Source organism: Phaethon lepturus, unplaced genomic scaffold (assembly GCF_000687285.1).
Source record: "Phaethon lepturus isolate BGI_N335 unplaced genomic scaffold, ASM68728v1 scaffold46114, whole genome shotgun sequence".
Lineage (NCBI taxonomy): Eukaryota > Metazoa > Chordata > Aves > Phaethontiformes > Phaethontidae > Phaethon > Phaethon lepturus.
In genome coordinates, this window is record NW_010533371.1 from 1 (window position 1) to 26,805 (window position 26,805).

The following is a 26,805-nucleotide window of genomic DNA, read 5'->3' on the forward strand; positions in this document are numbered from 1 at the left end:
GGGGGCACCGAATCATTCCCACGCAGCCCCTTCTTCCACCTCACCGCCCGCAGCCGTTACTGAACTGCGTGGGGAAGACCTTGCAAAGCGGGGTCCCCTTCAGGGACCTTGTCTGGTCTCAGCAGAAAGCAGCCGGGTGGATTTGGGGCTCTGCTCCTGCCTCCTTGTGGGGGGCAGAGCCCTGCCCTCCTGCCCAGGCTTTTCGGAGCCCAGCACCGGGGATGGAGGGGGGCAGCCTGTGGCTGTGGGGGACTGATGGTTCTCTGCCAGATAAAGCTGAGTTAGCACCAGGAGGGCAAACGGAAAGTATGTGTTTTTTCTCCACAGCCGGCTGTCCATCACATCCCTGGCTTCGAGGTAAAGCCTTTCTCCTGTTTGCAGCTCCTAGCCCCTGCACCGCTCTTATCACCCCCTCCCCTGCCCCTGCGGAGCCGCTGGGTCCCAGCACCATCAGCTGCTCCCGCGGAGACCTGCAGTGGCCTCTGTTCGCAGCCCTGCTTCTGCAGGTGGTTTCTCCATCCTCTCTGAAGGACTTCTTCTAGGATGGAGGAACCCTCATGCAGAGATGCCAGTCTCCTTCAGCTGATGGGAAAGAGGGCTGGAGTGAGTGGGGCAGCTCGCTTTCAGCGCGTAAGGCAGGGCAAATGTGTCCCGTTCCAGATATAATCCCTCAGGTGTCAAACACACTGTTACCTTCCTGCCCGGCGATAATTTCAGCATTGCCATCGCCAAGGGCTGAGCTTCCCAACAGCTCCCGTGTGTTTCCTACCCTGCAGCCCCTCTGAGCGAAGGCATTAACTGATGCTGGGTTTTAAATGGTTTTAAGTTGCCTATACCGATTTCTTCTCAAGCTTGGGGGTGGTGGTTGCAGGAACTTGGAAAGCATCCTTTTTCTGTTCAGTTATCGGCTGCAATTATAAACCCTAGGATGGGCATATGAATGGGAATTGCTCTAATTCTGCACTCTCTTTCTCTTCTCCAGAGTGAGCTGTCCTCCAGTCTGGATGAGGTGAGTCTATGAGATCTAGTTGTCTCTTCATCTTGGAGGTCGTTAAAATTGTGCCTCCACAGGGCAGCCTTTTCTTTTCATCAGGATTTTAGTAACATGAGTGATCACCAGCAGGACAGGGTAGATGGGGTCAATGCTTAACCCAGGAAGTGTTCCCGATGCCAGGGTGTGTTGGGTAATATTTAACCTTTGTGGGTTGTGTGTGCATGAGGTCTACTGGTGTTCAACCTTTCCAAACAAAGCATGTAAAAGCCAAAATGCTGGGCTGACCTTTGGCTGGACCTCAGCTGAAATCCCAGTTGAAAAGTTTGCAACTTCTCATGGGGAATTCTCCATGAATTGGGGCATGTGCTGGACTGTTCTAGTTGCTCTGAAGGAAATAACCTCTTTGGGATCCCAAGCTGCTGCTTGTGCAGCCTGTCAGAGTTGCTACCCAAGCCTTGTGCATGCTACAGAGCCGATCACTGGCTGAACCCAGCGCTGCCAGGGCAGGCTGGTATCTTGTAAAACCCAAGGCAGGGACCTGAACAAGGCGCACGTCTATTTGAGTGTTGTTGTGGCCCTAGGAGCCAGTTAACCCCAAAGTCTGGGAGATGAGCTAGGAGGGACCTAGGGCTTGCAAAATCCTGGCCACATTTCCCCAAAAGGTTGGATTTGATAAACATGTTTTTTTCAAGCTGGGTTTCTTCCACCCAAGGAGCCTTTCTTGACAGTGTGGGGTTCATCTTTGTGTTCCTCGTGGGCCGAGATGGATGAGCTCGTGTAAAGATAACCGTCTCTCTGCTCTTTCTCCTCCGTTTCTTGCCACTGCCATTTCTGGACTGGGCACTCCACAGCTCTGCACCCCTGCCTTGTTCTACGAGGGGCTCCTCCAATGGGTACCTTTTATGCTCAAACACTTGACTCTCCTCTGTTCCTCTGCCTTTGCCCAGAAACCAAGCAAAGTCCCAACAGAGACTCTCAGAGAGACCAGCTCTTTCAGACATGGCCTGGCATGACCCACCTGCCCCACAGGAACCCCATCCAACCAACCCGCTGAGGCTGTGTCCAGAAGAATGATGCCAGCCTGAGATCTCCAGTGCCCTTAGCAGTAAATAACGAGCTTTATGGAGAACCTGGCTCATACATCCATCATTCAGGCTCATGATGTATCTGAACAAGCAGGCTGGCACCAGACTTCCTTCTACTGCATTTCTGTTTGGTGCAAATGGGAGTAACCTTCTGGGGCTAGATCCCCTCCAAGCACTGGGATTTAAGCCCCCCCTTGAAACAATGTGGCCCAGTTGTGTGGTCAACCTGGGAGACGTTTGCAGCCAGTTTTGACTGGGCTGATCTGTGCTGACTTTCACCTGTCTCTCTTCCAACCCTGTATCAAAGTCAGGGTTAGACTAGATGATCTCCAGAGCTCTCTTCCACCCTGATTCCCTCTGACTTGTCCTCATTCAAACCACCCCGGCTGTCAGCAGATCCCACAGGTCTTTTCATGGATGTCTCCTCCATCCAGCCAGCTGTGTCTCGGTTGAGAGCTGTGTCAGGGAATTGCTTGTTCCCCACCACCACTCTGAACCCTCCCTGCTCCTGCCTCATCCTCAGGACTCACTGCTCATTTCTGTCCCAACTGGTGAAACATTTAATGCTCGTGCATTCAGCCGAGACCCGGGAGAACAACTGGTTCTCCTGTGGGGAGAATGATGGGGATGTATGAACCAGGAGAGCCGTGGGGATTGAGAAGGGCTTAGAAACAGCTAGCACTGGCTGAAGATGTTGCAGTGGTAGGAGCCAAGCGTGCGCTGTTGGCTTTCAAACCTGCTGTTGACCCTGGGGAGGACGGGGGCCAGGCAGGAGGTCTTTCCCCAAGGCTTTCCCCTCTTCCCATACAGAGGATAGAAGGAGTGAAACAATCTTTGTTCCAATGGCTATAAGGAAATGCAACACATGATATTTGCATCAGTGAAGATTTAGGTGGCCTGTTAGGGGAAAAAACCCTTTTTGGGAACAGACTGTGCAGACTTCTCATAGGGGCTGTGTGGAGTCTGAGCCTGCCTTGGGGTTTGGAGATGGGTTAGGTGACTTCTGCATCTCTGTTATGTAACTTAAATGCAACTTAAGCACGTTTACAGCTAGAAATGAACCTGTCATTAAACAAGGAAAGACTGAGGCTTTTCTTGGTTCAGTCCATGCTTAGGGACCTTGATGTGCTCTAAGTGCTGTGGGTCACAAACCAAAGCTGTGAGGACCATTTGGTCTATCCCTCTACCCCAAGGCAGCATCAGCTCACATCAGTGGTGCAATGTCTCATTTAGGAGTCTGAAGTCAAGGCTCTGGGTACATAGGTGCGTTACCAGAAGTGCTGAGCACCCGAGCGATGCTGGGGATGCTCTGCACCTCTCCCTTCTCCTTAGGCACTCACCTCCCAGACAACCTTCCCTTTCTCTGCTAGCGCTAACCATTTCTGTGAGCATGTGGACCATGGGAGGTGGGACAGCCTGCCTCAGGTTTACCATCTGCCCCATGTGGGAACCCAGACATCTGTCCTGAAATGGAGTTACCAAAAGTCTTCAGCTAACAAGCAGCTTGATCCAGCAGCCACCAGCAATTACCAGTGAAAATTAAAGTCTAGCGTATCTAACACGCCACCATGAAAAATCCCTTTGTAGAGCTTTTATATACATACATATATAAACCTGAACCAATCCTGTAATTGAAATACATATACACACTGAATTTAATGCAGTAATACCCTGGCCTGAAAAGACTGCCAGTCTCCTAAATTGGTTCCAACTGCCCTTGGTTGAGGGTTGCATTTTCAGAGGTTTAGCTTTCATTCCTGCCTTTTCGGTGACTCTGAACTCAAAGGTCAAGAAGAACCCGAATGCTGGGAGGGCTCAGAGCCCATCCTCTGCCAGCAGCCGGGGAAGTCTGGCTCCCTGCTTTCCTCCTTCTGTGAAGGCAAATTTTGGGTCCCTCACCTGCCGTCCAGATTTGGTCTCACCCTGAAGGAGGTCGCCTTCCGTAGACACTGTGCGTGGACAGCTGTATCTGAGCCCTGTCCCACGGGCGGCAGCTTGGCGGCTGCCGGTTCGGGTTTCTCGCTGAGCCGTTGTCCGAACAGCAGCCCCTCCTGCAACCGGGGGCAATGCCGACCCGCCATCCCATAGTGCTGCCCCCACTAAACTGCTGCTTTTTGGGACCCTCTCACGCTGTCCAACTCAAGGAGCTGTATTTCACTAATTAATCCCCTGCTGCTGTTTCATCCCCCCTCCTCATCCCTCTGCATAACTGTCTCCTCATTGTCCTGGCGTGGGGTAGATCCTCTCCTCTCCTAAAGGAGGCTGAACCTCGGTGGAGGGCAGCTCCTTCTCAGTTCCCTGGGAAAGGCTCAGGGATCGCTCTCAGCAGTAGATGTTTGATCTTTTCCAGGGTCAGATTAAAGGGAGAGAAACAGTTTGCAAGTACATTCATCCCCCCAGCCCTCACCTCGCCCTGTCTAGGTGTCCTGGACTTCTGGTGGGGAGATGAGTTTTGCAGAGCGAGTGGGACGTCTGGGGGGACGCAGCGTGGGGAGGAGGGGTTGGTGTCCCATCGTGGCATGACCTGATGTGTCCTTCACATCTCTGCTCCCCTGCAGTCCGCAGACTCTGACCTGCCGTACCCCCCGCCCCAGCGGGAGCCCAACATTTACATGGTCCCCCAAGGAATCAAACCGGTCCTGCAGCGTACGGCCATCGAGGTGAGTGACGGGGACCACACGAGGCAGTTCGCCCCCACGCACAATAACGCCCCTAATGTGTATCCCTAATGGGGGGGATGAGGCCATGGGTTATCAGTCAAAAAACATCTTGCTGGGAAAACAAGTCTCACCAAACAGTCAAGCCCTAGGGCAGAGCACAGCCCTGGATGACACTTGCTTTTTAGAAGGATGGTCTTGCCCAAAACAGAGATGCTTCATTAATAGGTAAGCAGTTGTGGACCTGGTGTATTGGTACCTACAGAGAAATTCTTACTGTACAGCCTGGCTTCTCCCAGCACCGGCTGTCCTACATGGTCGATTCGGCTCTTCTTCATGGTGGGCCAATCTTCAGGTTTACCAGCCCTGGATGACACTTGCTTTTTAGAAGGATGGTCTTGCCCAAAACAGAGATGCTTCATTAATAGGTAAGCAGTTGTGGACCTGGTGTATTGGTACCTACAGAGAAATTCTTACTGTACAGCCTGGCTTCTCCCAGCACCGGCTGTCCTACATGGTCGATTCGGCTCTTCTTCATGGTGGGCCAATCTTCAGGTTTACCTCCATTGCTGAGAAGGTCAGTGAGAGACCTGCAGGCAGACCTCTGGTTCAGTCTTTGCTGTCTGTTTCCCTCACCCTTCAGATCCTGGCCTGGGGGCTGAGGAACCTCAAGAGCTACCAGCTGGCCAGCGTCACCTCGCCCAGCCTGCTGGTGGAGGGCGGAGAGGCCAGCTCGTGCAGTCCTGCGTCATCAAGAACGTCAAGAAGAACCCCAACTTTGATGTCTGCGTGCTCTTCATGGAAGTGGTGAGGACCTGGTCCCCACCCTGCAGTGACAGGGTCATGGGAGAGCTGGCTGGGAAGGACTTCCAGAGGTCCCATAAAAAAAGCATCCTATGGTGAAGCTAATTCTGTCCTGCTCAGCCTCAGTTCCCTTTGGGGAGGTGCAGAGCAGCTGCCCTCCCTGCCCTGCGTAGTCACATGTTCCCTCCCCTCTGCCCACAGCGTTTGCCCAAGGAGAGCCTGTACAGCCCCCCCATAGTCATCAAAATCATCGACAACAGGCCGTTCGGCAGAAGGCCCGTGGTGGGGCAGTGCACCATCCGCTCCTTGGAGGACTTCTACTGTGACCCCTACCGAGAAGAGACGGACGGTCCCCAGGAGCACTCAGGTAGGTGCTGCCACGAGGCCCATGCTGGCCGCGCACCCGTGCCCCTCTCCAGGAGGAGCTGTGGGTCGCTGTATGCGTTGCTTTTAGCTCAGCCCAGCTGTAGGTCTGATACGAAAAGCCCAGGAGTCGCCAAGGGGGAGTTTAGCTCTGGGGTTGGTTGCTGAGCTGGGCTTTCCCTTGCCCAAGCTGTTCGACCCACACAAATATGAGCTTTGGCTGGTGTGAAGGCTCTGGGCAAGGTTGAGATCACTCCTGGAGGCTGACCCCAAGGTGGCTTTGGAGTTTCTAACAGCTGGATGTCCTGGTCATGCTCGTGCTCGCTCTGATTGCAGATGATGTGAGCCTCACGCCCAGGGATGACGTCCTAATTGACATCGATGACAAAGAGCCTCTTATTCCTGTCCAGGTATGGAAAAAATCGCAGCGGTGGGAAGACACTGGTTTCTTACTTTGCATGGTATGGGGGAACACGTACAGGGCTGGGGTAGAGAGCGACGCAGATCTCCGACGTGAGGTCGTGTCTGGTTTTAACCTTCCTTTTGCAAGCTTTCACCTCTGTTTTCAGCCCCGCTCCTCCACCATGCCACAACAACCAACCACAAACTCATCCTTCTCCCCTGCGCTTAATATGAGGTGTCGGATTTGCTTTTCTGGGGGAGAGACAACAGGCTGTCTCCACGTCAGGCTCTTCCCTCCAGCATCTCTTCCTCAAATGTGTTGTTTGGTGTGAGGCTGAAAAGGGTTTGCGCCATCTCCTGAGGGCTCTGCTGTGCTGGATGCTCTCTTGGAAATGACAGTCACTGCCCCAAAGAGCCGACAGCCTTGACGGGACTTACCCCAGCACTGGAGAAGGTGAACTGGTGCTGGCAGATGGGACAGTTTGCCCAAGGCCACACTGGAAGCAAAGGTCCCCTGAGGCTCAGTCATCCTTACCACGACCACACGGCCAGGTCTCCTTTCCCCAGTTTTGCTCTTTGTTTGTAGGATGCTTTGCTGCTTCCAAACCCCCTCGTTGCTTCCAGCAGCTCCCGTTACTCTGCAGAGGGTCGCGGTGGGGACTGTGATCGCAGAACACCCCAGGGTGCTGGGAACTGGGCATGCTTTAGCAGGGTCGCTGAAGGAGGAATGTGTCGGTGCTGTTGCAGAAAGAAAACTTCTACATGCCATGAGTTCGAGGGGTCTCAGCCGTCCCTTGTAGGTGGGCCAGGCTGGGCAATCCACTGGGGTTGCTGTTCTTCCTTCCTGAAGCAGAGCTGGAAGGTGTTGGGCCACACTGGTGACACTGGCCCTGCTGGTGTTTCTCATTTCTATGGCCCCCAGGTTTCTTTGCCAGCAGATGTGTCCTCTTTGAGGCATGTCAGTGCTGACGTGTGTGCGTGATGCACAAATCTGTAGGTGACCCTGGTGGCTCATGAGCAGCTGAAAGTGTCGTCAGAGGCATTTGGTGGAGCTTTTTGTGGTCTTTTATCCCCTTTGGTGAATTTAATGTTCGCTGGCGTTTCCTTCCTCCCTGTTTAAAGGCTGTGGGTGCTGCACCATAGCTCAGGCTAGAAAAGCCTGAGCTTTCTCTAAGAGATCTGCCTCTCAGGCATGCCTCCTGTCTCGCCTTTCGCTGCCCGTGACAGCAAGGTGTATATCTGGGCCTGAATGCTTCTGCTCTTTATTCAACGCCTTGGTGGCACCTCGGTGTTTCTGTTCACAAGGACTTTACGATCCACTGATCCGTGCCATCAGATATTTGCGGTCGTGTCCCAGGATGGGCTTAGACTGGGGCCCCAGCACCAGGCTGTCCCTGGAAATTCAGAGCTGGAGCTGCACCTCTCTCCTTGCTGCATCCCTCGTGCTAGCTTGTCTGCTTTAGGTTTGTGCCATGCAAGTCCTCCCTGTGGCTGAGAAGGCGTTGTTTAAGCAGGAGTAACCAGCGATAGGATGAGAGGAAATGGCCTCAAGTTGTGCGAGGGCAGGTTTAGACTGGATATTAGGAAAGATTTCTTTACTACTGAGAGGGCGATCGGGCATTGGAACAGGCTTCCCAGGGCGGTGGTGGAGTCACCATCACTGGAAGTGTTCAAAAACCACGTAGACGTGGCACTTTGGGACATTGTTTAGTGGGCTTGGTGGTGTTGGGTTGGCGGTTGGACTTGATGATCTTAAAGATCTTTTCCAACCTTAACGATTCCCTGATTCTCTGAGTGCACATTGCTTGCTGCAATCTCTGCCCAGTTCAAGGCTTTCAGGCTTTGGGCTAAGGAAAAAATCAAGACTTTGGCCAGTGCTTGGCAAAAGCTGTGGGACTCCAGCCTTCTGCGGTCTCGACTGCAGCTGGCCCCGCTCTTGCCTACCTACCCCAAGCACCGATGAGATCCAGCTTGGTGCTCCCAGGCAAGGTCACCCCGCAGTCCTTGCAGCGAGGCATGTCAAGGCTGGCTTTTCGGGCTCTCCACCAGCCAAGAGGTGGGACGTTCATACGCTCAGCTCCCTGGGACGCTGGCATCTTGTCCCGAGATGCTTCACTATCGATTAGGAACTGGACAGTGGAGTTGGAAAACATTGGCCCAAGTGAACCAGTGTTGTTGAAAGGAAAAAGCAGCACCAGACAGAAAATACTACTGACAACCCAACTGGCTTTCCGTTCACTTGCCATTTGTGGATTTCTCTTAATAACTTACAACTGTGCTTCATCTTGTATCAGTAAAGTAACTGGAGCATGTCTGCAAAAACCACACCAAAACGAGTCTTGGAACAGGAACCTTCACTTCTGCAAATAAAAAAAAACACCAACCTTTTTCTAGCCTAGCGCAGAAAGCACTTGGGAGGAAAGTGAGGTCAGGGAATGAGATGGGTAGGAGGGTGGGGGTGTGGGTCCTGACCGCCTCTAGTCAGCGGATGGTGCTGGGCAAGCGATGTCCCTTTGCTGCACCAAGGGAGCCGGTGGCACCCAGGGCCTCCCCCCAGGCTGCGAGACCCCCTGCAGAGGCAGCTGTGGGTGGGAGGGACCCCCAGGAAAGGGTCAAGGCACCCAAGGGTGGGTTTGCTGCTCCCATGGTGGTGGGCACAGACCCAGTTCAAGGGCTGGGAGCACACATGGAAGACAGGAAGGTGCTACCTGGTGGCAGAGGCCAGGTGGAGTTTGCTTTAGCCACGGGCTCAGACCCCCAACAGAGGGTTCTTCTGGCCCCCTCCTGACCCACAGCCACAGATGGGGCAGCGATGGGTGGACTGATCTTCTGCCATTCCATCAAGCTGCAAAGACATAACTTCTTATTTTTTAATACAAAAATCTACCCAACTTTTGATTTGATTTGACTAATTTTTTTTTTTTTTGTGGGGGCATATTCTGAAATCTGCAGTTTAAACTGTCTTCCTCCCCCCTTTTTTTGTCAATTTTCAGTAAAAATGGTGTTGTGTAGCAAAATAACAACCTGCAGCACGTCCGACGTGCAATACTGCTCTTCAAGAGCGTCAGGAGGACTGTCTCCGCGCCAGCCCTCTGCTGCCTTTTTCTGACAGCAAACCCATTTGTTCAATGCCGCTGATTTTACAAAACACCTCCTTTCCTCTGGCCATCATCTGCCGGCGCCGTTTCCCACCCCTGATTTTTCTGCGCCCTTGCTGGGGTCACTCCAGACCCGCAGTCGCTGCTGCTCCTTCTCCTGTGACTTTGGTGGAGGTAACAAGAGGGAAATGCAACTCCCTCTGGGAAACCAGGGTTTTGACCCAAATTTGCTTTCTCGCGGGGAGCCAGCGCGGCTGAGGCTTGGGCTGGCTGCCGCGACGCGGGACGAGGCGGGCGCTTTCAGCCCGGTCGCTAATTACCCTTTCACTCTGCTTAATGGAAATTCCCCTGCTTTGCTTTGCCAGCGGTTTATTAACCCGGCGGCTGCTTTTTTGAGGGAGGTGAGGGGACGAAAATTTCCTCCCATAAATATCCTTTACGAGAGCCGCAGGCGAAGGCTCTGCTGGGCGCAGAGCTGGGGCTGCGGCCGCTGCGGGACCCCGGCTTGGGGCTGGTGCGGAGCCGGGGTCCTCTATGAACCGGTGCCTGGCCGAGGTTGTGCTGGATGTTCACGCTCCACGGGGCTGGTGGGACGCCCAGTTTGCACCATTGCCTCCGCCTTTGCCGTAAGGGCAGGATGGAGGGAGCACCCTGGGGTGTCCCCGAGCTGCGGGAGATGCCTCTGCCCGGCTCTGCCGCGCCCGCTGTTGCTTGCAGCGCTCTGATCAGGTTGCCATGGCTTTTTAATGAAGAGGTGTCTTTTTTACAGATTGTTCTTTTCTTTGGGCGCTTTCTAGCGGCGAAAAATCAAGAACGTTTTCATGTTAATTTTGTAGCACTTCGTTCACTTTCAGTGCTTCCCCCTGAGACCCGTTCACCGCTTCCCTGTTTTCCCCAGGTTTTGTTGCAGCTGGAGGTGAGGGCAAGGCAAGAAAGAGAAACCCAGGGCTCACACTCTTCTTACACTTGCGCTCCAAAACCGGCAGAATTTCAAATTACTTTTGGCTTCCAAGTTTTCATTGCAGTTAGTTTGGAAAAGAAAATGAGAAATCGTCCTTCAAAGCTTTTTTCCCCCCGTCTTTTGACCGGCGTTAACCGTGAACACGCTTGCTGGTGGCACGGGGTGTGCAAGCCGGAGATCGTGGGCGCGCCGTGGACACCTGCGCACTGAACAAAGCAAGATGTAGATGTCTGGGTTGCCTTTTAGCTGGCCACCGCATCTGGGGTACAGCTAGCTGCGGGCACTGGGCACGGCCCCGGAGGTGAAATTCTATCCCCGTGGCTGCCGGTGGGAGTTTTCCTATTGATTCCCCACGCTGGATCATCCCACTTACAGCGGTGTTTGAGGAACCGAAGGTGCAAACCTCCACCACTGAGGTGGTGCTTTGGTCCCGTCCACTGTCGGGGGACCTCTTGGAGATGCTGACCCAGAGGTGAAGGCGGCTTGGCAGGGCATTTCGGGGTATTTTGGGGTAATGTGGGAGGCAGAGCAGGATCGTGGTGTGCAGGGACCTCTTGCACGTGCAGCTCAGCACTGCGCTGGGTGTTGACCGTGTCCGCAGAGCAGTCGAAGGTGGCAGAAGGTCACAGGAGAGGTGGGAGGCGAAGGGCAGCCTGTGTCTCCTCTGAGCCTGTCCCGAAACCTGCTCCTCATTAGGCTAATTTGGAGCGAGGCCGGAGGCTCTGTTATTGTGTGCACGCAGTGCCCTGGCACAGCGGGGCTGTTTAAATTGCAAACAAGAATTAACCCCCTCCTCAGATGTGGTGGTGCGTCGTGGGGAAACCGCTGCTCCGTGAGCCGCACCCCGTCCCCGCGGGCGCCACGGGATCTGGCCCTGCTCCCCCATCTCCTTTCCACCTGGCACAAACAGCTCCAGGCGGGCGCGGGGCGAGGGGGAGCTGCCCCAAGGGCCGAGGGGACCCGTTTCCGGTGCCTGTACTCACTCAGGGCCGGGCTGGAGGGTCCCCCAGGAGCCGGTTGTGATGGGAGGAAGGAAAGTAGCAGTCGCTGACCCTCCTCCAACTTCCATCCTTTCCAAAGTGTTGCTCGGGGTGCTCTTGTCCGAGCACGCTTTCCGCGCTTTGCCAGTTTTTGAGGTCAGTGCAATATCCGAGTGCTCCTGCAGAAGCTGTAGGCACTTCTGCTGGTGTGCCAGATCCAGGTCTGTCCATCTGTCTTGAATTACAGCCTGCCACTCGTTCCTCTTAGGAAATGTGTGTGCTTTCTGTACAAATTAATGGAAAAACACTTTTTTTCCGTGTCTCGGAAGTTCTTCCCCAAGACTTTGGGGTGCTCCTTGTCCCGGAGGAGACCCCTAAACCATGGAGTCATACATGGATCAGCGTTTCATCCTCAGTACAGTTGGCTCCCATCCACTACTTGCTTTGAAGATTAGCATTGCCGTTGTGTCCGCAGCGAATTGGGATCCATCACAGGGACCTGACGTGCCCCCAGCAGCAGGGATGTGACTCTGCTGGCATTAGAGCTCTGCGACCCGGAGGTGGCCCTTGGTGGCCTTGGTGGCCAGGCTCTCACCTGGCTGGAGGAAATGAGGTTTCCTACCAACCTGGAGGCAAAATAGGCGTTTTTTGAAAGTTTCAACCTGAAAATGGGGCTTCTATCAGGGAACAGAGGGTTTCTGGTGGTCACATCCTCAGCGTTTCTCTGCCAGTGTTTGCTTCTCGGCGGAGATGAGGAGCTGTCACCACCTTGGAGATATTGCCGAGCAAGGAGAGCAGTTACTGGGTTTGGGGCTGCAGATGAGGGAAGATACATCTTCCTGCAGCGTCGGTCCCGCTCTTTGTGCGGCCCGAGCCATGGCCATGGAGCAGCCCCACTGGGGAGGAAGCCGTGGTCCTGGTTGGTGTTGGAGTGGAGAAGTTGGTGACAGCAGATCCTCTGCAAGATCCCCAAGGCTTGCCCCGTGGGCTGCCTGTTCAAAAGTCCTTCCTGAGCGTTGCCTGCAGGTGGTCCCAGGTACCTTTTGCTTCTTGATACAGGCTTCCCCACGCAGCTTTCGGCCGGGATGTGCAGCAGTAGACCTGTCTAAAGCAGATAACCCAGCCCACCTTCCCATCCTGGGTGCAGACCTCGTCATTAGGGGACTCAGGCTTGGCCCAACAACCAGTAAAACGTCCAAGAAGGCATTTATGGGCAGTGGGTACAGAGGACAGAGCTGAAAACTCTATAGCTTCTGAGGGTGCCTGCGAGGAAGAGGAGGGCTGTGGCAATGAGTGATGGAGGTGAAAGTACAGGGAGGCACCTCTGGCCTCACTGAAATGAGCTCCCTCAGCCTTAGGTTGCCAAGTGAAGTGAGGTGAGCTCTTGTTCATGTTTGACTTTCCTGTAACCAAAATGAATGACACCACATATTGCATTATGTAATTTTTGTGTGGTTTTTTTTTTCCAAAAGTCCAGCAAAGGTCAGAAAAATATTTCCCTAGCAATGTCCTCAGGCCTGAAGGCAGGGCCTTCTTCCCCAAAAATAGTAGCGGGCAACAGAAGTAACGAGCTGGGTTTCCTGCGATGCTCCCGAGGCTGGTACGGATGGAGCAGCTCAGCTCTTCCCTCTGGGGAGACACTGAGGTCGACGGGGCTCTGCGGGGCTGAGGCTCTCCCAGACCTTGCAGGGACTTCGTCACGGTGTTACCAAACCTGCTCAAATCGGCCTTTTTGGGACAAAAGCTATGGGCGGAGACACAGACACTTTCAGGCAGGAGTACACGGCGTTTGCCGCTCGGGGGGCTGCTCCCCGGCGCTGGGGAATCGGCACGGGGGCTGCAGAGGTCCCAGAGGAAGCAGTGAGACAGGTTTGCAGCTGGAGGGACCCCAGCTCTGCTTTGTTCCCTGGGGCAGATTAAAGCCTATTGAAAGCATCTACAAACTCGGGATCAAACTTGGGGAACAGTTTAAATGGGAGGTGAAAGGGCAAGAAGGGGGAGAGGGACATGGCAAAGCCAAAACCTTCTGCTGCAGTGGGTTCGAAGTGGAAGGCTTTGACATTTCCTTACTGAAACAAACATTTCGCAAACAAAACACCCTGCAATGAATTGAATTATTCAGTTTGACCCCCGATTAATTCTTCTTTGTTTGTTTGTCTTTCGTTTTTGCACTTTGTTTGGGGAGCGGAGGAGGAGGGAGCTTGTTCCTGGAAAGCCAAACCAAAATTTCCACCATCTCCGTCCTTAACCTATAAACTTTGGCCCTGAATGCTGTTCCTCCTGTGCCCACCCTCTCCTGGTGGTGGACATGGGTTGGGGTGACTTTTGCTTAGGTGGTCTGATACCCCGCAGCCATCGGGTCCCTCCACCCCGCTCTGCTCCCCTCCAGGGCCAGGTTTGGAGGGTGAAGGAGTCGTCCCAGTCTGCAGAGGCCATCTTACTCCTTCTCCCTGGGAAAGGGGACGGATCCCGGGCCAGGAGCCCATGCCCAGGGCTGCAGCCTCTGTACCGCGTGCTCTTCCAGTGGTGACCTTGGAAGCAGGAGCCGGGATTGTTCCTGCCCGTGCATGTGTGCATGGGTGTGTTCCATTGTGTGGCTCCAAAGCCTTCCTCCGTCCTTGCCAAGCCTGGCTTTGGTCCCTCCTCTGATGGATAACTGGAACAAAGGATCATTTTGTTGTCCTCATCTGAAATAGAGAAAACAAACAGATGCAAACCCCCTCTGCTCTGAGGTTGTTGAGTGTGTTGTCCATCTCGTCCAAGTGGGGTGAGAAGTTCAGCCTTCAGACCAATTTCTTTGGTCCGTTTAAAACAAGTCTATGTGCACATGAACTGGAAACATCATGGTTACTGAATGCAAAGAAAAGGAGCTCCCAGAACTCACAGAAAAGCAATTTTTCTGCAGCAAGGTCTCCTGGGCTGAGCCTTGCTAGTTTGCTTCTCTGGGAGATGCTCAGAGTAGGGTTTTGCGAGGGCTGAGCGCAAGCAAGCAGCTGCAGGATTTCCTGGGTGAGCCTGGTGTGGATCTGCCTGCATCCCTGCCTGCTCTGCATCCGCAGCCTCCCCTTGTTCTTGGTGGGCTTTCCTGGGTCTTCATCCCCATGGGAAGCAGAGCAGGAAGGACAACTGAGAAGTCCATCTGCAGCCCCGAGGGATGAGCAGGTATTTGTTTCCTCTGATAAAATAGTCATGGACGAGCTGTCTCCCACAAGCCTCTGAGAGTTCCATGGGTGTCCTAGTGGGAACTGAGCCTGGGGGAATCTTTTCCCCATGAAGTAGCTGTAAATTCAGTGTTTTCAGCTTGACCCAAGGTCTGATGCATGTCTGGTTCGATGGGGTCAAAAGCAGCACGTTCGGGGACCACCCCGAGCTGGCAAACAGGGGGGAGTGCTGTTGGGCTTGGCCTGATGCTCAAACCTGGCTATTTTCTGGTGAGAACATCTCATTTCTCCCCCTTCTCCATCTCGAGGAAACACACCTTGCAAGACAAGCAGACCTGCTGCTTGCTGCCCCGGGCAGGGGTAGGTGATGGCAGCTCTCTGTTTGCCAAGGGCAAGCTACCAAACCTTGGTCCTGAGCTCTCCTTATCCCGCTATGTCCCTTCAGCAGGGCCTGTTGCAGTAGGACAAGGGGTGATGGTGTTAGACTAAAAGAGCGGAGATTCAGACTAGATCTAAGGAAGAAATGTTTCCCAAGGAGGGTGCTGAACCCCTGGCCCAGGTTGCCCCGAGAGGTGGTGGATGCCCCATCCCTGGGAACATCCCAGGCCAGGCTGGACGGGGCTCTGAGCACCCTGCCCTGGGGGCAGATGTCCCTGCCCATGGCAGGGGTTGCACCAGATGCCCTTTAGAGGTCCCTTCCCACCCAAACTGTTGTATGATCCTATGAAAAGCACCCTAGGTCAGATCCCTCCCTGGCTTGCTGCATTTGCAAGCCCTCGGTGTCTGCGGAAGGGGATGCTGTCCCGCGCTGAGAAATATTAATGGCTTTTCTGTAACGTGGGTTTTTGCTGCAGTTTCCCTTTAATACCCCATTTATTCTCTGCAACCATTCAACCACAGTCCCCTTTGATGAACATCAGTGAAGACCCAAATGCCTCTCTCGTGCCAAGGACGCCTTGTCCGGGGGGATCTCAACCTCACCCCCAGGGGAGGGGGAAGGCAGCACTGTTTGGGGTCCTTCGTTTTATTTCTCCTAAATGGTGCTTTTGCTGATGTATGTTAAACATTGTTTCTCTAACCCCATTGATAACCAATCATTTTGATTTGTAGCTTGCGGAGGGTATGACCAGCTCAGCATTAATTAACATACCAGCTTCTCGGGCCCAGCCTCATGTATGTATTGCTTATTTTCTAACTTACTTGCTTGATTAATGGTTTTTATGAATGATATATGTGCATATAGATATATTTAAAGATCTGCAGAAATGGAGGCATTTCTTTGTGTGAAAGATCCCCTTGCTGTCCTAGGAAAATGGAAACTTCATCTTGCTACAGGTGTGTGTGCATTTCAGTAATCGTTCTCCTTCATGCCAAAGAAAACAAGGTCAGTTTTGGGAGGAGGGGTGAGGAAGTTCCTCCCTCTTGTCCTTGTGGAGCCAGCAAAATTGTGTACGTGCTCGAGGTCAGATGTCTTCCCAACAGCCTCTGGCTTCTCTGGGCATGCCAGCAGAGCCTGGTAGCTCAGTGGAGATGGTGGCATGGTTGAGGACTTGATGGGACTTCTGTGCTCCTCCATGTCCTAGCTCAGGGACTGTGAGTCCTAGGCATCGCTTTGGCATAAGTTGAACTAAGAAGGTATTGTCGTTCCCCAAGGAGAAGGGTTTCACCCCAAGGAAGGTTTCATCTCATCAGCAGGACCTTGCACAGTCCCGGTTCTTCCAGGTGTACAGCCTGGTGCCCTCAAAGCATGGGGATGGGGGAGATGCCAGGCAGCACCCAAGCAATGACAGATCCCTCCTTGCAAAGTGTCTCCTTCTCTCTTTGTGAGAAATTTTTCATGAGAAAATCAGATGTTTGGTATGTTCCTGGGTTTTGTAAGGAGGGCAGTGAAGTTGCTTTGCTTTCTCAGGGCTGATGCTCCAGAAGAGCTGTTCTTCTTCATGCCCCAAATTCATCCCTATCAGGGCTGTGACCCTGGGGTTCCTCACCCCTCTGGTTACCGGCCCATGGGTTGCAGGACACGAGCTGCTCCTGCCAAGAGCCGTGCACATTCCTCCCCGTGTTTCAGGCCAGAATTAGTTGCGTGGATTTCCACTTCTTTGCTGCAATAAACAGTGACTCCTTCCCACCAGCCGAGCCCAGAGTGGTGGCCGCATGCTTCAGCCCTGGGGTGTAAAACGCTGGTGAGTCAGCCCAGACCTTTGGAAGAAGGTCAGCTTGGAGGTGTTATTTATACCGTGTCTTTGGGAGAAAAAGTCTCCCTTTGAGGTCTGACCTTGTGGGGTGGAAGGAAGGATAAAGTGGGCTTTGACTCGCTGAAAATAGAGTAAAAACTGAGCAAGCAGAGCACGTGGAGTAAGAGACGGGTTGCAGCTTCATGGCAGCTGTAACTTTTGTGTGCAGAAGCCCCTGATGGGCATCTTTGTAGGTCTCGGCACAGGGTTGGAGGCACGTTTAACATCCAGCCTGTCTCTCTGTAATACATAGATATGTGCTTTGCTGGCCCTACGCGCATCCCTCCAGTACCTCGTTTATCCTTCGCACCCACAAAATGTTGCTCCTGTTCTCGCGGCTTCCTTCGGCGCACGGAGAAGGCAGATGGGTGGCTGTGCTGGGCTGCGGAGTATGGAAACAAAAGCTCCATAAATAGCCTCCCCCCCCGCCCCGTTCATCAGCATCTTTAATTTATGTGAATATGTTTTTGGTTTAGTTCAGAGAAAATTTTACCAAAAAAAAAAGGGGGGGGGGTGTAAAAAAAAAAAAGAAGCTGCAAACCATTAATTTAAAATAAAAGCAACAGAATATTAGGCAGTAATGAACCCATTCCCCTGGCCTTCACCAGGACCCTACAAGAATGTGATTAAGTACAATAAACCTCACGTCGTGGAGAGCTGCTGGCGCCTCCCGGGGGAAATCGTCCCGTTTTGGAAAGCGTGTCACCGGGATGGCCCGCGCACGTCTTCCTTCCCGTCTCCTTCTCCTTTATAGCTGGGGAGCTTCGCACGAAAGCAGGAGCTATGGAATGAGGCATAGGGGCTGCAGCTGGTTAAATATTAGGAAAAAAGCTTTTACAGCCAAAAAAATCCAGCCCAGTGTGGAGTGTGTGAGGGAGCTCCTGAACTTCGCCGGGTTCTGCCTCCGGCTGTGGCGTTAATGACCTGGAGGAGGGGGAGCGTGGTGGGAGACCATGGGCTTGCCCCTTGTGGAGAGCTGAGCTTGCAGATCAGTCTGCCCATCTCCTTGGTGGAGTCCAGCAGAAGTGTTTTTTTCCCCCTTCTTTTCGAGCATGTGGGTCTTCTTCCTCCCCAGCAGCGTGGCCTCAGTGTGCTGAGAAAACCTTGACAAACCCCAGAACCACAAAGAGCTCTGGAAAATGGGTCAGGCATCGCCGGGGGGACCCAGAGAACCACCGAGGGGGGCGATGGGCATCACCTCTGCTCCCTGTGGCAGCAATCCCCTACACCTACCGGGGGGTGAGGTCTGGGGAGGAGTGATAATGTGGTGGGGACGTCAGGTCAGGGCTGCCAGAGCTGGTGCTTCAGGCTCTGCCTGGAGCCTGCATGAACCCAAGCACTTAATCCGCAATTGTTTATAACCTCGTTCATAAACCCTTTCTAATCTGGCCTCTCTTTGCACTCCTCTGGTGCTGCTGTTGCCAAAGTCCTCCTAGACAAAGTCAGGAGTTGGCCCTTTGTCCCTCTCTTGTCCCTCCTGGGAATCTTTGGCATAAGCGAAATGAGACGATTTTGCAACACCGACATCTCATAGACCCACCTCTCTGCTCCAGATCTGTCCCCTTCCCGCCACGCCGAAATCCTGGCTCACCCTTCTGCAGTTCAAGTGATTCAGTCACGTTCAAAGGGTGAAAGAGAGACTCATGACTTCTTAAAATGTCAAAATAAGCTCTTTCATGAGCCATTTCCCCCTCCCTGCTTGGGAGGAGCACTCTGTAATTATCCACAAAATCCCCTCTGTAATTATCCACAAGATCCCCTCTTTGTTGTCCTCTAAATCCCCTTTTCCAACTGTCAAACCACCCCAAGAAATGGGGCCAGAGCAGCTCCTGTCTCAGGTCCTGCACCGCAGCACCCTGTCCCCACCTGGGCTTGGCCCGTGTCCCCCTGAAGCTCCCTCAGGACAGAGGTGCCATCTCCCCCCATGCTTCTGCCACGATGCCCACCAGAGCCGACCTGAGCGTGCTCAGGATGAGATCCTGGTGACCTTAAGGGTGACCTAACTTCCCTTAATTTGGGAAAGTGAAGGGGACTGCAGGACAGAGGAGAGCCAGTAGACATCATCAGCAGAAGGTGCGATAGAATCATGTGACAGTTTGGGTTGGAAGGGACCTTTAGAGGCCATCTGGTCCAACCCCGCTGCAATAAGCAGGGACATCTTCAATAAACCTCTTGCTAAGATCAAAGCCTACATTTAGTCAGTTGAATCATGACTAAAGCTCAAGTAGATGTAGTGTAGATGCCACCACCAGAGCTGGTCAGGCCAGGATCCATTTACAGACAAGGAACTGTAAAACTCTCTACACCTTTGGTCTGTTTTTGATATCTGCCTTAAGAGCAATATTTAAATGGAAACTGTTTGGGGCGCTTTGCCATCCGTCTCCTTTTCTACAGAGTGCAGCACAACGGGTCCCGAATCCCGAGCGGGGTCCCCATGTGCCAGGGCGGTAGTACTAATAAATACGAGTGTTCTTGGTTCATTAAGGGCGAGAGGAAAATACAGAAATGCTTCTGAAGAAACACTTTACAACATCAATAGATACAGCTGGGAATTATCAGAAAGCTGCTTGTCCAAGCAAAGAGCAAGCACGGTGTATTTGGGAAGGATGCGCTGCGTTTTGCCAAGCACCTGTTGGCCACCAAGGGGCTTTGAGGGCACTAATCCCCTTTGGTAGGACGTCCCTGTGCACGTCTCCTCCGCCCTGCTCAGGCTCGGGGTCGAAGGGACAGACAGGCTCCGTCTCCTGAGGACTGCAAATGGGCTTTCAGGTCCTGCTGAGCGAAAGCGTGGGGTTCGCGTGGGAGCCCTGATGTGGGTGGCGGGCGGTGGGAGCGGAAGGACCCAGGTTGGCAGGAGAGCCGTGGAGCGCCCTTCGCAGAGGACCCCCCCGCGGTTAATGCCCACGCAACTCCTGCATTCCCAGCTGCGAAACGGTCTGGCAAGATCTGCTCTCCACCAGCCTTCGCTTGCTGGAGCAGTAGCAGGAGTCAGGCGATTCGCAAGCATCTCCCGGGGGAGAGGAGCTCATGAGGAGCCCTCAGACACCTCTGAGCTATGGAACTGCAGCGAGGAGCCTCTGTTCTCCCTGAGGAGCACTATGAGGTGCTTTCTACGTAGTTGTTCGTACCGTTATTTTGGCTTGCGATGCTTTGGTTGTAAGAGATACAAGCAACCCCTCAAATGACAAGTTAGCAAAGCTAACGCAAGCAAAAAAAAAAAAAAAGTTCAAAATCTGTAAACTATTTGGAATAATTGGTTATTTGCTGTGTTTGCTGGTTCCAAATCACAGCACATATTTTACGGCTTATCCTGTTACTGTTAGTTGGAAGAACTCTTGGTGTTGGATATCTCCTGCGGAAAATGGTCGCCAACCCACTCTGCAGCTCAGCATTGCCCTCCGGCGCATTCCTTCCCATTTTTTTTTCTCCCAGAGTTTCAAGCACACTCGGGGCACGGCCCACGGCACTGCCACGGGAGGTGGGTGAAAGCCCCCTCAGACTGCACGGCAAGCTGGCTTTCCACCAGCCGGGGTTGCAGGGGAAACCGTCCCCAAAGAGAAGCCGCGGGACAGAGGAAGAATGGTGGCAAGAAGTTATGTGGGTGGCTGCCTTTGGGTGACCATGGCCAAATGAGGGCTGATTGAGCAGGATGGAAAAAACCCTGCTGAAAACAAAGAGTTTTGTCCACTTCTGGGCAAAATTAAGAGTATGTTGAAAAAAGAAAAGGTGAAACATCCGTAAAGGGATAATTACTCTTTATGGACACCTGACAGTTCACACCTTGAGGGTTAATGGAAGGATAAGCCAAGTCCTCCTGCAGCCTCCCTGTGTGGATGCATGTGGTTCTCTCCTCCTTGCCCCTCCAGCGTTGCTTTCTGCACGGTGCTGCTCAGAGCTGCTGCAGCTCCCTGGGACAGGTTGAAAGAACCAGGGGGAAGGACCAGGTTAACCCAAGGATAACCCGGAGACAGATCTCTCTTGGGAAGAGGTTGGAGTTCAAGGACATGGGGAGGTCGTTGGCATGAAAAGGGCTTCCCCCCAGCTTCCAAGGTCCGGCGGCCGTGAGGTCCCAAGCCCCGTTTGTGACACTTCCACCCCGGTGTCTTGGGCAGGGCATGGCCTCCTAGCAGGAAAAATCTGTTTTTTCTGGCCTCCCAGGCACTTTTGCAGAAGTTCCTGGTCCGCATTTGCAGGTGACGGAGCCTGTTGGGCAGCAGAGGCTGCCATGCCTCCCCGAGGCGCGGATAGCTGGCACCTTGCTTGGGTGGCCGGTGGGCTTCGTCGCCGTCGTTTCGCTGCAGACCCTCCCCAGGATGCCTCCCGCAGCGGCGAGCCGCCCCGCCTGGGCGTGCTGACCTCGGCAGCAATGCTAGGCAGAGCAGCAGAGGGATTTCGGATGTGGTCGGAAAACCCCGAAGGAGCGCAGCTGCGGTGTTTACAGACATTTTTGCGTGCCCCAGCTGTTTGCCACGGCCTCTCCGCCGGAGCCTTCCGCGCGGCGGGAGGCCAGGGCTGGGCTGCGTTAGCTCAGCCGCGTGACGGTGAGCTGCGCCGAGCTGAGCAGGTTGCCTTTGCGCTGGAGCAGATGCCAGTACCACCCTCTCCCAGGCTGAGGTGCAGGGTGTCATCTCCTGCAAAAGCCTGGTGGCAAACAGCTGGGCAGCCGCATCTGTAGGTGTCCAAGCTCTTTCTAGAGGGACCTCCTCATCCCAGCTGCAGAGCTTTCCCGTAACAGGGAATCTGCCTCCCAGGTGTGAGGTGTGGGTATGTTTGAGACTGAGGCAGTGGCTTAGCTTCCTTAGAGGCAGTATTTATTATTGCTGTAATTGTCTTTATTCCCACAGGGAAGAGTGTGTAATCGCCAGGAGAGCAAGCATACGTATTAAGACTTCAGTTGCCTCACGCCTGCTCTGCTCTCCTGGATGTTAACCTCTCCGTGCCTCAGTTTCCCCCAGCTGTAAGGCGATGATGATAAGGACTAAGTTTCACCAGAAGCCAGTATGTCCTTGGCATGGCAACTTCTCAGGTTTCCACACCTCCTGTTGCTCCACACCGAAGTGGCCATTTCAACACATTTTGTGAAAACTGGGTTGTGCTGGAGAAGCCCGACTCCTGCTAGCCCTGTCTGGGAACGCATCCGACGGGATGGGCTTGCAGTTGTGGGAAACCCGGGGTGGTGGTGGGAAAACTGCTCTGGCTCAGCCTCCCTGACAAAAATGAGGTTAAAACCGGTGCATATTCCCCCGGGTGAAACAAAATGAGATTTGAAAACATCCCGAGAGCTGCCGGGATGACACAGGTCTGCATTGTGGGGTCCAGGGGAGGGAAGGATTTCAGTACCCTCAGCAGCAATGTGCACAGCCCTGGGTAAAAGTCCTAAGTGGAGATCGGGCGCAGCTTAAACCTCCTTCCCTATTACCTGAAGGTGGTAAGTAAACGGTGGCTGCTGGCTCTGCCTGATCCAGAATGCCCTTAAGGCTGCGTCTGAAGAGCCTCATTGACTTCAGAGGGATTCGCACACCCGATTGAAGTTAAGCATGTGTCTGAGTGCTTTTGCTGTGTCCAAGCCCTAATCCCAGAAATGTTTCAAGTGGGAAGTTGCAGCCTGCTGGTGAAATTCTGGTTTTAAAGGCATTTAAAAAAAAAAAAATCTGAATTTCTTTATTTTTGGAAATGCCGTGCGTTTGGCCATAAGACATTCCTCTCTTCTGGGATGTCTCCCTGGAAGGGTCTCTCCTGCTGCCCCTTTCCTGGATGCTCACGGAGCTGCTGGAAAATGGTCCCATTCAGGCTTTTGCCTGGTGAAACGGTCCTGGAGCCTCTTCGCTCCTCCTGGGTTAAACATTGACCTTTCCATTTTAGCAGAAAATGCCAAAGCTCTGCACCCTGGATCTTGAAAGGTCTCGACGGTTTGTCAGTACGGAATGGGAAAGTGTTTGCCATCCTGGCTCCAGTCTCAGGGCTTCTGGGGTGCAGGTGCCAGCCCACGTCATGGTGGTCCCTGCTCTACGGGAGCGGTGGTCACGAGGGAGGAGGGAGTGAACGGGGATGGGGAGACAGCAGATTTTCTAATAACCGTGACAGCAGCTCACCGCATCTGGGTGAGCTTCTCCCTAAGCCAAAATTTTAGCCGTCAGTCACTTAGTGTGAAGTTTATCCACCAGCGATGCCCACCTGTGGGCGTGTGCCCCACCGCGGCCCCACGGGGTCCATGCAGAAGTTGGCGAATGCCGGCAGGATGCTTGAGGTCCCTCAGCCGTCTGTGTAGGGCTCAGGGCACAGACCCCGACCCTGAGGACCGTCCTGTACCATGTCCAAGGTCAACACTGGAGGTGATTTTGGCTATCGCCTGGTGGCTAAATGAAACCCCTGAATTCGGCTGCTTGCATGCGGAGCCATTGCTCTCCCGGGCTTTCCCAGCTGCAGGCAAATGGATTCATGTCCTTCGCTATTAACGTTCCAGCTGCTCCCCTTGCCCCCCCCCCGCCCCCCCTTTTTTTTTTTTACAACATCAGTAGAAATCAGCAAAAATATCTAACCAAATTCTTTGTCTTGGGGCTGCAGAAGATACCATGGGTAAGGCGTCAGATTAGTTTAAAAGTGCTTTCTTTGTAACTCAGTACCTGTGGAATGTCGTAATAAAGCCATGATGGTCAGAATGTAGTTTTTTAAACAATAAAACAGGGGAAGCGATGAAAAGCTAATTTTTTTTTTTTTCCAAAAAAAGGGAGGCAGCAGAGGCCTCGGAGTTAATTTATGTAATATTTCTATTAAAAACAATGTCTATTCAAGACAGCAATTTAAAGCCCGCACCGTTGGCTTAAACTATAAATCCAATAAACCTCTATTATGATTCCTCCATTAGGTCAGTGTGATGGAATTTTGTGGACTTCTAAAATAAGACATCATTATTTTTCAGGAATGTTTCATGAATCACAGTCAAAGCCCCTTCATCTTTACTTGTACAAATTTCCAAAATGGTGCTTTTTCTTATAAAATATATACATTTGCTGAAGCCGGCAGCCGGTTTTCTTCTTGGAACAGCATCCTCAGAGCTGCAGCCCAGTTTGCACAGCGGATGCGGCAACTGCTCCTTCGTGGCGTTGCGGCTGCGGGCTGTGAGATTGGGAGGCTGAGGGTACGAGATTTGCCCCTTTCTTTGTATAATACCAGTGGGAAGAGAGTTACGTTATTCCTGAGAGAGGTGCAGCACCTGAGGACCACTTTTTTTAGTGGAAGCAGATGCATTTTATGCATTTATTTGTTTGCCCCTGTGCTTTGTTTGGATGGGGAGGTTGGGTGGTGCTGGGACAAAACCAGAAAGGCAAACCCCATCCCAGAAACCCCCAAAACGTCCAGGCAAAGCCTAAACCGAAGGCTGAGTTTAAGAGCAGTCCTCACGTCCTCCCTGAATTTCAGGCTGTCAGGACCACGTTAGCACCGCAGTTAATTTGTTCATCCCCTGTGTGGTCCTGCACTGAGGTCCTGGGCAGACCATCACCCAAACTGGCCAAAATCTGCCCCTGGCCTAAAAATGCTGCAAATTTCTTCTCCTGAGCTCTACCTCACCCTCCTGTGGAGAATTGTCCCCTCTGCTGACAGGTCTAGGTCCATGGTGTTGCTGTGGCTGCAACAGCTGGATTTGGGCTGGAAGCATCCCAAAAGCTCCTTGAAAGCAGGGAGTGAGGAGCTTCAGCTTGGGTTCACCATAGCTTCACCGCCTCCGCAGGGCAGAGCCCGGCCAAACCCAGGCTGTGCCAGGGGCTTGGCGCACAGGGCAGAAGTTCACCTCTAGCAGTTATGGGAGATGCTGCTGTGGTTGATCGTTGGGGTTTGCTCGTGGAGATGTGTAACTTCGGTATCCCTTGCCACCAGGAGGAAGAATTCATTGACTGGTGGAGCAAATTCTATGCTTCCACAGGAGAGAGGGAAAAATGTGGCTGCTATTTAGAGAAGGGCTTTGACACCCTGAAGGTAAGTGGCCTTAGCTGGTTCTGGCTCATTGGGCCTGCACTCTCCATGCTGCTTTTCCACAAGGTTTAATTTTTTTTTGAGTGTTTAGGCTTTTTTTTTGTTCCGGAACAAAAAAACCAAACCAAACCAAATCAGATCATTTTCCCCTGAGAGTGGGTATTTTTGTTTTTAAAAAAATAGCTATTTTGAAACCTCAGTTTTCTTTGTAAAATCCTTTCTGGTAACTTTCTACATTGCAACCTTCAAGAAACTGTCACTTTTCTAAGTGGCAGAGGAGGTGGCAAACTGCCACCCTGAAAAGTGTTTGGGAATAACAAGGAATGTCAGATTTCTTGGGGAAGAAGAAAATTTAGGTACCCTCTTATAAGAATTGTTAAAATTAACACAAGAGCCCAAACAGGACTAAAATGAGGAAGACCTTGCCTGGTCTTAAGGAGAAGATTCCCAGCAGGAAGGTCTCTTTGGCTGATGAAAAACCCTCTGCGACACCTTGGCTTAGTCTGGGTGTTGTCTGTGATGTGCTGTTATTTATTTTAGGGTTGCTCAAGGTCTGTTCTTCATCACTGTCCTGTGGGGGCAACAAGGGTGACAGGTCCCAGGGCTCTGTCCCGGTGGGTGGTATTTCGCCCAGACCGAGGAGCTTGGGTCAAGCCTTGTCCCAGATCGGTGGGGACACGCTGCTGGTCCCGCTCTGCCTGGGAGCAGTCCCTGCCCTCGCCCCTCTGTCTCTCCCTCCCCAGGTCTACGAGACGGAGCTGGAGAACGTGGAGGACTTTGAGCATCTCTCCGACTTCTGCCACACCTTCAAGCTGTATCGCGGCCGGTCGCAGGACTCAAATGATGACCCCTCGGTTGTGGGGGAGTTCAAGGTATGACGGTCTCTCTTTCTACCTGTACCTGGGAACACACTCTGCTGGGTGGAAGGTCTTGCTGCTGAGTGGGATGATGCCAATTGACTATTTTTGGGTAGGGCTTCAGAGAGAAAAGGGCCATAAAAGTAGACCATTGGGCCCAGCCTGAAAAACCTGTCCGTGCGGGTCTGGCTGCTGTATTCCCAGCAGCAAGTGCCTTGCGTGCTTCAAACCCAGTTTAGGCTGTGCTGTCATCCTGGGGCAAAAACCCATCTAAAACTGATGCTGGGTGTGAGTGATGGAGCATCTTCTTCCTCCAGGGTGGTGGTGGGAGCGTGCGTGAGGCCTGATGGTCTCACCACGCTGGTGCTCAGAACTCTCTCCCTTTGGAGGAGGTGTCTCTCCAGTGCAGAGGAACCGAGCATCCTTTGCTCTTTCTAACCTTCAGCCTAATTGCAAGAGAAGAGGGATTACATTTTTCAAGCTTTTTTCTTTTTTTTTAATTCCTGCTCTTACCCAGCACTCGCTTCCCCCAAACAATACCCAGAGACTGATTTCTGCCACTTTACTGGGAGGAAATCAGCTCTGGTGTATAAAACACTTGTAAATTTTTGTGTTTTCTCTCTCCTCCTCCTGTCCCTCTCTCAGGAACGAGCTGCCTATTTCAGAAACCCTTAAAACTGTCCCTGCAGTGAAAGTCTCAGCCTAAACCTTTTTTTGGGGGGAGGGGGAGGCTAGTTTGCATTGGCAGCAAGGCTCCTTCACACCTCTTTAGTAGCTTGAAGGCTCAAACAACAGTGAAGTAGAAGAGGTAAAGAACAAACAGGCTAGAGGGGCTCTCTGCGGAGGAACAGCAGAGTGTGCATCAATGTTCAAGCAAGAGATGAATGATGCTGGCAGCTCCACACCCTGCTCCTGGCTCCCTCAAGGATGAAGAAAAGCCTGGCCAGACATGGTCTGGTCAAGTAGACAAAAGAGAGCCAGGATCTGGGCTCTGTTCCCAGCATTGTAGTAGCTGTAGATGCCCCATCCCTGGAAACATCCCAGGTCAGGTTGGACGGGGCTCTGAGCACCCTGATCTAGGTTGAAGATGTCCCTGCTCATGGCAGGGGGGTTGGACTAGACCTTTAGAAGTCCCTTCCAACCCAAACTATTCTATGTTTCTATGCAACCATCAAGACGGTTGTTGCAAGCCCGCTCGCACGAGACCCATCTGCACGTGTGGGTGTGCAAGCACAGCT

The 26,805-nt window shown here is 52.9% G+C and overlaps 1 protein-coding gene across 1 annotated transcript in view; it reads left to right on the forward strand.

The window, feature by feature from the left end:
* Nucleotides 1-327: 327 nt before the first annotated feature.
* LOC104619321 (dysferlin-like) overlaps nt 328-26,805 on the forward strand; it is a gene marked incomplete at both ends in the record, with an annotated part of 31,628 nt that continues 5,150 nt past the window's right edge. The window contains 9 exon segments of the mRNA XM_010285158.1: nt 328-362; nt 985-1,009; nt 4,638-4,739; nt 5,380-5,460; nt 5,463-5,543; nt 5,742-5,907; nt 6,240-6,313; nt 24,615-24,713; nt 25,454-25,582. Coding sequence (XP_010283460.1) covers nt 328-362; nt 985-1,009; nt 4,638-4,739; nt 5,380-5,460; nt 5,463-5,543; nt 5,742-5,907; nt 6,240-6,313; nt 24,615-24,713; nt 25,454-25,582 — 792 coding nt within the window.